The sequence below is a fragment of the Zootermopsis nevadensis genome, unplaced genomic scaffold, assembly GCF_977971745.1.
Source record: "Zootermopsis nevadensis isolate Lab colony 2312 unplaced genomic scaffold, Znev_1.0 Znev_ptg000027l, whole genome shotgun sequence".
Classification (NCBI taxonomy): Eukaryota; Metazoa; Arthropoda; class Insecta; order Blattodea; family Termopsidae; genus Zootermopsis; species Zootermopsis nevadensis.
This window is the reverse complement of record NW_028259159.1, coordinates 4,447,373-4,458,999: the sequence shown is the minus strand read 5'-3', so window position 1 is coordinate 4,458,999 and position 11,627 is coordinate 4,447,373. Positions and strand designations below refer to the sequence as shown.

At 37.7% G+C, this 11,627-nt stretch overlaps 3 protein-coding genes across 4 annotated transcripts in view; 1 reads left to right on the top strand and 2 right to left on the bottom strand.

The window, feature by feature from the left end:
• Nucleotides 1-11,627, top strand: part of LOC110834645 (uncharacterized) — a 97,091-nt gene that overhangs the window by 10,179 nt on the left and 75,285 nt on the right. The window lies entirely within an intron of this gene.
• Nucleotides 1,453-6,973, bottom strand: LOC110834648 (farnesol dehydrogenase-like). 2 transcript variants are annotated; one of them, XM_022074042.2, is made up of 7 exons: nt 6,904-6,973; nt 5,179-5,325; nt 4,467-4,635; nt 4,074-4,203; nt 3,351-3,483; nt 2,337-2,489; nt 1,453-1,872 (listed from the first exon to the last, which is right to left on the bottom strand). In XM_022074042.2, exons 2-7 carry the CDS (start codon nt 5,308-5,310, stop codon nt 1,831-1,833), a joined length of 759 nt encoding a protein of 252 aa, XP_021929734.2. In that variant the 5' UTR covers nt 5,311-5,325; nt 6,904-6,973; the 3' UTR covers nt 1,453-1,830. The 2 variants fall into 2 exon arrangements, with proteins under 2 accessions (XP_021929734.2, XP_087212485.1); XM_087356359.1 differs by lacking the exon at nt 6,904-6,973 and having other exon boundaries at nt 5,179-6,885.
• Nucleotides 7,282-11,409, bottom strand: LOC110834637 (farnesol dehydrogenase-like). The gene is made up of 7 exons (XM_087356362.1): nt 11,255-11,409; nt 9,734-9,882; nt 9,335-9,503; nt 8,646-8,775; nt 8,381-8,504; nt 7,820-7,948; nt 7,282-7,449 (listed from the first exon to the last, which is right to left on the bottom strand). Exons 2-7 carry the CDS (start codon nt 9,863-9,865, stop codon nt 7,408-7,410), a joined length of 726 nt encoding a protein of 241 aa, XP_087212488.1. The 5' UTR covers nt 9,866-9,882; nt 11,255-11,409; the 3' UTR covers nt 7,282-7,407.

The window sequence follows — 11,627 nt, the reverse complement described above, 5'->3', positions numbered from 1 at the left end:
AAATGCAGATAGAGATAATAAAAATGTGATTTTTAACAGACATCGTGTCCTTAAATTGTCTGTAAGTTAAGACAGATGATTTTAAATTCTCATGATTGGTGTTTATCAGGGTTCTTCCGAAACGTTGATAACGAACTTCAAGGTTACACAGCGTCACAATCCAGAAGCGAAAATAAGACTATTTCATGTTTATTCCCTAGTCTTGTACCTGCAGCTGTCACTTTAACTTCGCAATTATTTGATAAAATAAGGGAGTGAATACTTGTTTGACACAAACAATTTCATTTTTATCCTACAGGGTTGTCTGAACAGGACCATGAACTTTATATCTCAATAAAAGACGAGGGTGGACAGACGGTGGTCTAGCGGTCAGAACGCTGGCCTTGTAATCCTGGGGTCTCGGGTTCGATTCCCGGCGGTGCCCGAATTTATAACTTGTGTTGGGCAAGGCCGTGGTCTAGGCAACACGGAGTTTTCCTCCGGGGGCTTCCCCGGTTTCTCCGTGGCATCCCAACAATTACTCCATTCACACACAGAAGAAGGCAATGGCAAACCACTTCTGGATCATCTGCCAAGAACGTATATGAACAGGTCCCAGTCCGAGAAAAGGATGGAAGGATCCTGTTCATATGGACCTGTCGTCAGACAGAACACTACAAATAATAAAAAATACGAGGAATATGTTGATTGGCTGAACGTACTCTCAGCTCTTCAAGAAAGATTCTGCTTAGCGGCGTCAACGAATTTATTTGAAAGTAAAACGTTAAGTTTGCTTGTTGAAAATATAGAAATTGATGTGTATGAATGCATCTCATTCACAAGGCGACATCTGTTCGGGTCTTCACAATTGTATGATTGATTGTGCTTGTGTAGATAATTAGCACATGTTAAGTCAAGGAGACTAATTATCATAAGTATGTGTGAGTGCATTACTGAAGCACCTACACAGTGGCTACATGAGGAAGCTATATTAGTGTAGAATGCAGTTAAAACAATTACGTATCAAACTAAGGCTATTAAGCATTTCTGTACTAGCGTCAATTTAAGAAACTTTGCATTGCTGTGTCCTATTCTTGTTTAATCGCATAAATTGTCCATTATTTTATTTCACCGTCACGTTTTCATCACTTAATCAGTTATGTTTATTGAACTGTTTTACTGGAGTCCGAAATGAACGTCTGTCTGTCAGCCGTCAAAAGATGCACTGACATGAGTTGGCAAAACTTTATTAATATTCGTAAATGCAAGAAGATAATAATTATTAGAAAATAAAATGTGTATAAAAATCTTTAGCAGTGATACGTATGTTTGTTATATAGTAGAAATAAATAAATTTTTATCGTTCTGTTCGTCTAGATGAAATTATGGGTCTGGACATTACGGAATTGCAGGAACTTTTCAAGCAATCTTTTCAAATTTCCCTCCACCAGTACACATATCAGCGTTAAAAAATTCCTGTATATTATATAGCTTTATTAAAACATACATTGATTACTTTTGCATAAATGTTGTGTTTACAATAATAACTCAATTTATGTGTATTAAAAATCTCCTGCAATGCAAATAACACGCCGTCTTGATATACTTGCAAATACTGCATGAAAGCAATCCAGTCCAGTCCAGTCCACCACAATCTGGTCCATACCTAGAATATGCATTTTAGTGGTGACGTGATATTTCTTTTTAATATTCCGACGAATTTGTCTGTAGACATGTTGACCGATGAGAGGGACTTGTCGATCCCTTGATGCAATATATTAATTAATTAAAATAGCTTAAAATATAGATCAGATTTATCACTCCACAGAATTTATACTTTGGCAGTGCTCGTTAACTAATCTCTCCACTTGGTTTGATTATCAGCTCGTGAACCTGGAAACACAAGTGAAATAGAATATTACGTTATTCTAGTAACAATATAGCATGGTAATACTACACTGCACAATATTATTCCTCTCCTGTTTTACGGTGTCAGATTGGTTTCTTAATCTAAGGGCGGCAAATGGGTTGAAAGTATTTGAAAATTAAATATTTATACTTTATAATTGTGAACGAAAGGTGAGGGATGTGAAATTAAGTCCTATTAAAATGGAAAAGAGATGGAAAAATTGGACGTAAAACTGAGAAACTCCGAAAGGCAAAACATTTTTGCAAGGACTGAGAAATAGTGTAAATATGTATAAATTACTAAAGTATTAGATAGAAATATGTGATTTTACTGAAATACTAACGAGTTTAAAGCAGAAAGGAGGGTGGTTTGTGGGAAGATAAAAAATAAATTAGAGCCTTTTGTCTCCTAACAAAATAAATAAATTCTTATAGCGGAGACGTCATACCTGAACGTGTGGAGGGGTTCCCAGCACGTACAACACGGCTTCAGCGACGTCCTTTGCCTCAAGGTGAGCATAATTACGATAAACGGATTCGGAACAAATAGCATTTCGTGATACGTCAAGTATCTCTGTCTTCACCAGGCCTGGGCTAATGCTCTGCAGACATAGTTAATACCAAAATGATGTTAAATGGTTTATGCTGCTCTCAAAAACACTGGTATGACGAAATAGTATACGTTTATAAAATGGCGGCTCAGGAGTCTACGTCTTCATACCCAATTTCTTTAAAGTAAATTTTAATATTGACTTCCCATGTGCCCCTAGGTCTTCACGTAATATTTTCACTCCAGGTTTCCCGACAAAGATTTTGTGTGCATTGCTCGTCTCCTCCACGAGCGCCCTTTTCCCGGCATTCTTATAGTCTTTGAATGTTTCGTCCTAATAATAACTGATGAATTTCTGAACTCAAATGACGGGATTTATTTGTTCAAAAATTTACAATAGTGTGAAAAACGGGATCAAAAAGGAATGTTCATCAGCCCAACGTTGTACTGACTGGTTGATATTTACTATATAAAGATAGGACTATATAAAATATTAAAAACAAAGTTATTGTAAATTTCGACACAGTAATGAAACGTATCTTATTTTGTCTACGTAGCCGGCCTGATGTTCAATGCATTTGGTCCAAGGGTTCACAAATTTTATAATCAGAACAAAGCGTTAAACAATTCTTGCAGGACGTCTTTTTATGACGATCTTATTTCAAATGTAGTTTCAACAATACTGATTCTTCGGTTGTCTTGGTTATATAATTGTTGTTATCCTTAATCTCAACACATGATCGCCCACAATGTGCATCATCTAGAACTCTTTCCTTTCTAATTTTCATCAATTCCGTAACTTGTGTGGATGATACACAACTCAAAAGAACGTGTTATTATGCGACCTCGTCATTGAATTTATTAACTTGATAACATCTGGTATTTATTGGGGTTTTAACAAAAGAATACTCACAGTGACCCTTATGTTTGAGTTCTGTTCAACCAGCTCACGACGAAGTCCTTCCGTTAATATTGTAACTGCATGCTTTGACGCAGCGTACATGTAGATGGGAAAAATGGTAGGAGGCATTGTGTGACCTGAAACACTGTGTTAACAGATTAGTTTGAGTTCTTTGACTTCAGCTGAGTTTTATTCAGGTGTAATGAAAATTTACCTCACTTTTTAATAGTTCAGATGGCATGTACTCATAAGAGACCTGCGTTAGATCATGAAGTGATGTGAAAAGTAAGAACAGGGATTTCTTTCTAGGTTTGTTGCGTCCTTATCATGTAACTGCTTAGAGGTTAGGTAAAGTTTCTTAAGTTTGTCCGACTTAAATATCAGGCTGACTTGCATACGATGTAACCCATTTTCTCAAAAGAGGCGGTATCTGTCTTGTCTCCATTTTTAGCTTTTCTGAAAAACTTTATCTACCTACGAGTCAGCACGGCGTAGCATCCCAGAAGAACATTGTTTACTTAACTTTGGTTTCATAAGAATTAATGCAGCTTGTTGCTAAATGACTAGTCTACTTGAGTCAAGAATATCGCACTCAATCAATGTTATCTCGACAATCTACTTACGTGCCGAGGGCATTCGGGATTTCGTAAATCTCATCGACACTCATCTGGCCCATAACGTGAGACAGAAATGTTGAAACACATGGGTCAGAAAGTGTTGGTCAGTCCTACCAACCTGTTCATGTGAATAATATGTCCGTCATTAACTGATCGTTCCTGCATGGACTGGATAGCTTCTTTAGTGCAGACGCTCAGTGCTAACACATTCAGTTCCAAGATACTTCTCCAGCTGTCCACCGGACCCCCTGCAATACTCTCTACATTAGCTCTTTAAAGTATAATGGTAACTATATGTACCATCTGATTTAACAGTCAGTAACTATGCATCATGAATTTATGGAATTTTGTATGATTTTCACATTCACATGGATTACTTCCTTAAACGACATTCACAGTGAAGTGTAGTGTTTTCTTTGAGGTAAGGACTGAATTATGGCTTCGAAGGGTTAAACATACGCTCAGATTACTTAATTTTGTGTAACATAGACTGATGTCTATGGTTACTTACTCATTAAACTGTTCTCGCTAGCAACTCCAGCGTTGTTAACCAATATGTCCACTCCACCTAAGTTGGATTTGATCCATTTGAAGGCATCCTTAATATCTGTTTCTCTTATGATGTCACATTTTAACGGGAATAATTTTCCTGATTCGGAAGAGAGAGCTGCTGATAACTCCTGAAAACAAAATTCATTTTCTTAATGCAGTGTATTAATATTATGCAAATAAAGAGAGCCGATGTTGCATTACCCCTAAGTAAACTGAACAGGTGATATTTTTAAACGCTTGATACACCGTCATAACACTAATTAGTGTAAGGATGTTGAAGTATAACTAAATACATTTCAATATAATTTCAATACGTTTTTTAGACTTGTATTAAGTAGTGTACTTCATGAACTAGAAGATGGGCCCCATTTAAAGATAAACTTATTCGAGTTATGTTTCTTTGTTGTAAGAAAACCGATACTCTTAGAAATCAACCAAGAAAACGATAGTCTATGTACATCAAATACGCAAAGCGAAACAGCTTATCTTTAAGTAAATTGGTTGCACCACGTGGACAGAATAGCGACGAATTATTTGTTTTAAAAAGGGGTTTATCGAGACAAATCCCACGAAACTATCAGTTCTGATTTTAATCACAACAGTAGAAATTTAATAATTTTAAGTGAGATGAATTTGGAATACAGGCGTTAGTATGTTCAGCAAATACACACCTCAACTCTGTCCACTCTGCGCGCCAGTCCGACCACTTTGAGCCCTTTCTTGACGAGTTCCTGGGCGATGGCCGCTCCTATCCCAGCACTGGCTCCTGTTACCACGGCAACACGACCTGACCAACGCTCCATTGTTGTGTCTCACTTCTAGAAGAAAGATTCGTTTGCCAGTCGTATGCTGCAGGTTTAAAACCTTTGACCATTTAAGTGTTCACGATTTTCAGAATACTTAACTCCAAAATCTCGTCGTGTCATAACGATTTAACACGTTCACTTCCTGTCACATTTTACCGACGTTTTTATTTTATACCATGATCAAATATCGATGTAATCACTCATTTATTTGATTCTTTAATAAAGTAATGTTTCAGTTGTAGTTGAATTTCTTAGAAGATCCACCTTTTCTCTTACATTTGATATCCCACGTATATCACCGTCTGATTTCTCATTACTATAGTTAAGCTGGTTTAATGGAATGTCATGTTACCACTGTATTTTCCAGATTCAAACAGGTTTCCCATTTCGGACACGTTTAGACTAATAACATCGCATACTACATAGGCTTACCACATGCACTATATTTCCACCATGACAAGCGAGTCATCCTACGCTGTTACTTGGCATTATGAATTTTCAGTTTCCCTCTCGTTTAATTTTGTATTAACCGTGACTAGACGGTCTTGACGACCGGAGTTTGATTTCCGGTAGGGCAGAATTTTTCTCTTTGCCACATATTCCAGACTGGCTCCGGGGCCCACTCGGCCTTCCATCCGTTGGGTACTCGGTTTTTTTCTTCGGGGGTAAAACAGTCAGAGTATGAGGTTGTATGACGCAGAGGTTAAGAATGCGTGGGAGCTGTACCTCCACTCCCCATACATGGCGTGGTGCTTATTAAGCGCAATGGACAACTTTACCTTTTGCCATTAATTATTCTGGACAGATTTTATGGGATACTGGGATACTGGGAATGACCCGTTCTTCAAGTGCCTGAGCACTTTGTTGGTTTCATCTATAGACATTCGGTAAGACTCCTTGGACGAGGGATCGGCCCGTCGCAAGGCCTCTACCTGTACACAGGACAGCACAACACAGAAAAACGTGGACAAACATCCATGGCTTGAGTGGGATTCGAACCCACGGTCCCGGCGACCAATCGACACAAGGCCCACGCCTCAGACCGCGCGGTCACTGTGGACCCCGGTTTTATGGACAGCTGTAATTAATTCCTTCCCAACTGTGATAATGAGTGTTGTTTATTAAATACAGGTTGTTCCAAAAATATGGTGGTCACTTGTCAGTTAGTTGCTCACCTCTGTCAACCGTACCACGAAGCTAACAGTGAAATTAAATCGTATACTGCAAGATTATTCAGTGACTAATAGCTTACCAATAACTGATTTTGTTAAAGAAAATTGTTTACTAATTTGTAAAACCTTTTGTAAAAGTATGCCTAATTTATCAGCATTTTTAGCAAGTTGCTGTGGTGTTTCCAAAAATTGTTTCATGTGTACTTACGATAATTAAGGGTGGATGTGGTCCCAGGTATTAAATGACTGAGAAACACCAGTGTTCTGTAATTGGCTTTGTAAATTGCAAGAGATTGAAGGTCAAGGCGAACGAGATACGCCAAATAACAAAGAGATTACTTGGTAAGCAGCCCCACAGGCCTATAATCCACCCATTACCCTACTGTTTGCGTAGTTTTAAAGCGCTTTTAGCTCCTACCTTTTCTGGCTGAAGATGTGAAGTGAACTCACTCGTCTTTCTAGCGTTCTTCCTCACAACTGAGCTCTGATGTCGGTCACCAATAATAATCTTGTTATTAAAGTGGATCAGTCAGGTGGTCAGTTGTACCAGTAATGATGTTACCAGAACACTTTTTATAGCAACTTTCTTTAAACCAATGTATGATTTAAATTGTTGTTAAAAGTGGAGCAGTGAGATAATAAAATATATACATCCGTGTTCAACGGTAGACACATCATTAGTAAGATTTTCTTAATAACTTTCTTAACCTTTTGAAGACCGAAGGTTTTCTAGGTAATATCTGAAAAACTACTTGTGTAGAACACTTAACTGAACAATCAGAATAAATAAACAATAAACGATGTCATCAGTTTATATTTGATTACGTTTACAATTATATTTACAATAAAGTGATGTATGATATTCAAAATACATTATAACAGATTTTTCCTTTAAACGTAATACACTTCAGGACGAAACTCATTAGATGATTTCACCAACTGGTCTTATCATCAGTTCATGGATCTGAAAGGAATATAAGTGATTAGAACAAGTAAATATTTTTATGGAAGAAAGTGTCTTGAAAGGCTATTAGTCTCTTAAAAATATAAATTCCTCTTCTTTTATGAAACCCGAATTTTCATTACCGTGTTTGCAAGAGTCCGCCATTGAACGCCGTCCTGAACAAGGTGAATTTATTTTGATTTCTCTCAATTTATTTCTTGCAATCCGTTCAATTTGTCAGCGTTATGTTAATTAGTTACGTACTTGAATACGGTAGTAAAGGAAACTAAAAAATGTGTACAGACCTGCGTTTAAGTGAATGCCTTAGACAATGCACAATGTTCAATCTGATTTCTGATATTTTGATGCCGTATTGTTACTCAGTACGAACCTGGACATGTGAAGGTGTTCCAAGTACATACAGCACCCCGTCTGCAATATCCTTAGCTTCCAGGTAAGCATGTTTGTCCATAAATTCCTTAGGTGGCATCTCCGTATTAACTAAACCAGGGCTCACACTCTGAAATAACAAAAGTCAGTTGCAAATGTTATATACCTTCGATGTCTAGTGTCAACGGAAATGTCCCGGAATTTGGGGAGGGCACCGCAGTATGGCAGCTTGATTATACTTCCATATTTCTAAACTACAATATTAGTAAATACTTTAAATAAATAATTTTCAGAGAGTGATATGAAATAAAATATATATTTCAGTCTCATATTCAATGTGTAAAATTCAGAATACGCAAAGAAGAAATATCATGACGTAAAACGAAAATATACAAATTTCAATTTATTTCTTCGGCCACACCAACTTTCAACGAATGCAATATGTCAAGTCTTTGAAAAATATTAAAAAAATTGTATCTAAAGGCATTCATCCTCATTGGTGCCCCATAATTTGGGCATCCTTGGTTTGTTACTGAGTACTTTGTACGTATGTTATACTTACAGTGACCCTTATTTTTGAGTTCTGCTTCACCAGTTCACGACGAAGCCCCTCAGTCAGCGCCGTGACGGCGTGCTTTGACGCAGAATACACGGAAAACGCGTCGATAAGATAGTGGCCGAGGATACTGAAAAATATCTTTAGTTTTTGAAGGTGTGTACATCGATATTATTTCGCACATAAAATTCAGGAAACAATTACATTTACAACTGCATAAGGCAAGGTATAATTCAATTTCAATGTTTACAGATCATACGTGGAATATTACCTGTTGATATGTATGATGTGCCCGTCGTCCACACCTCGCTCTTTCATGGACTGGATGGCCAACTTAGTGCACACACTGAGAGCCAGAACGTTAAGTTCCATTATACCTCTCCAAGCTTCTTGTGGCCCATCTTAAGAAAAAAAAAGTTACAAGCCACTGTAAGTTCCATAATAGCCATAACATAGGAAAACCCACTCTATGTTAAGCATATAAAGTTCCAAACACATGGGCCTATAATAAACAGTGTTTACGTTAAAGATAACACACTGATGTCGAAAGTTATGGTCAAATACTGACGACATTTGAAAGGTGTGTTTTCTGGTTTCTGGAAATCATTTTGTCTCCAGAAACGTCTTTCCAAAAAAAAAAAAAAAATGTACGCGGACCGTGCTAGTAACCCCGGGTGTGAGGTCCTTGAGTACGTGCATACACTTTTCTAGACACTGCAGCTTTATAAGAAATGTTTACTCGGGTCGTCCGTTGATAGCTGTTCCATCCCCTGACTTCATGACTCCATAGTTTTACGTCCTTAATTGATTAATCATCATCAACTACTACAAGGATTCGGCCTATTGACCCGTTCTGAGACAGCTGTTCAAGGCATCTTGTCCTTATAAGTCTTGTAGGGTGCGTTTATCGATTAATATGGTTTGAAATTAGAAACAACTCCATGTACTGTTCTGTATTACCAATCAGATTCGTTTCAGGAGCCATTGCTGCATTGTTGATTAGGATGTCCACTCCCTCGAGGTTCGTGTTCACCCAGTCGAACGCAGCCTTCAGTTCAATTTCCTTAGTAATGTCACATTTAATCGGGTACAGTTTTCCTGCTTCGGATTTAAGGGATGATGCTAGTTCCTGTCGAACAAATATAAAAAAAGGCTACCTGTTACAACAGAATTCGTATTGTAGATCATAATTTATTTTCTTTCTCAAAATATTCAGCGTAGTGTGTTTGAGTGTGAAGCATAAGAAGACACGATCGTTATAGAGCTGTAACTTAGAAATCATTATAAATAACGTAGTGAATAGATTCGATTTTCCTTCTTATTTCAGTGTTTAGTATTTTTGTATCATCATTCTCATACCTCAACCCTCTCCACTCTGCGCGCAAGTCCGACCACTTTGAGCCCTTTCTTGACGAGTTCCTGGGCGATGGCCGCTCCTATCCCAGAACTGGCTCCTGTCACCACGGCAACACGACCTGACCAACGCTCCATTGTTGTCTTAGCAGTTTCTAAATATTACAGTTTTCAGCTTCAGAAAGGTTTCCTTTTTAACAGAGTACACATTTTTGGAGTTACCCTCATACACTATTTCTGAAAGAGCACTCATTATTTATGTTGTTTGAAGCTGTCGGTCTCCGCATCCCTGCTCGGAACCTGAGGGATTTTTCTATGTTCAGTTTTAGCCCTTTGATCAAAAAGAATCCTTCTGCCAGATCCGCATCAGCTGCTAATGTCGTCAGCAGGGACTTGGACATTTCGAGACGAAAATTGTTACACTGCATCACATTCTATAATAGTCTAATTTACTTAATTTATTTAAATTATTATTACAGATGTACTAACGTATTTAGTATCAATCTTTTTTGCATTAATGTCCTCTGTACTAATATATTATTATATTCCGTTTCTTATTACCTTTCTATATTTATTATTGTGTTCTTGTGCTGTATCTGTAATTGGCCTCCTGGCTGTTGATACAACACACTTATAATAAATAATTGAATTTTATTGAATTAAATTAAGAATGATATGCGTTATGCAAGGTCTACAAATCCAGTAATACAGATTATAATATGCCATTATCAGCTACCTTTAGCATTAATTGCTTCTAGACTAAGAATATTTAATAGCGCACGTGACTTAAACTGTTGTGTACCTGTAATCAAAATCACAAACGGAATTTCATGGCATATAGGCCAAGAAACATTATGCAACTAACTAAGCAATGCACGAAATGAGGTCATTTTCCTTCTTTCTTTCTTTCTTTCTTCCTTCCTTCCGTGAACTGAAGGACCTTGCACGTATTTGTATAAATTGGTTTTAATAACATGTGAAATCATTTGTTAAAGCTAGTACAAGGACCTGTACAATTACGGATTGACACCCATATTGTAAAACACTGAAGATGTCCCAAGTTGATCGAAACGCATCTGCTAAACAATACGGTAACTGTGAAAAGCGTTGATTGCATGATCTGAAGACACTATAACAAGTGACAAAACTCACTTAGTGTCGAATACTTTCACACGACTCAGTGATTTAATGCGACTAATTAACTAACTTCGTAATTCCATGGAGCAGAGTCCTTCTTGAGAACTTGATAATCGCTGAGGCTTCTTGAGGAAATTGCCGTCTTTTATGGAACCCGAAGGTTCATTACCGTGATCATACGTAAGAGTCCGCCAGCAGTCCCTATCCTGATCCATATGAATCCATCCCACAACCTTCAACCCTTCAAGCTTTCCAACCAAAACTGTGTACGCGTGTACAGTATCCCATCTCATACCGGTTTACTTGATCATTGGAGTCTATCTGTTCCACTGCAAACAACTGAGTGTTTAATTGGTTAATATTTCGAAAATAAATTCCTGTTCTACTTACTTCTTTCTGTGCGGTAGAGAAGATGACGCTACAAACGCAGGTCTCGCAATGAAACTGCTGCAGGTATTTGATAACAATATCCACAGACATGCGCCTCAGATCATTTTCGATGCAATTACTCACTGTCTCGTTTCCCTCTCTTCAGATTACAGTATCTTGTCAGATAAATAAAGTAATCTCATTGCTGTTACGGCATGTAGATGTGATCTCAGTATTTGTACGGTCGTCTTAGATAATTCGGCTTCAGCGAAGTCAAGGTCAGAACCGTTTTGACTCACGCCATTAAACAAAACCTCTTAAAAGTAGCAGCTACAAAATTCCATGCTTCAAGAACACGGAAGACCTTCACCCGTCCTTTCCGCTCTGATGTGTT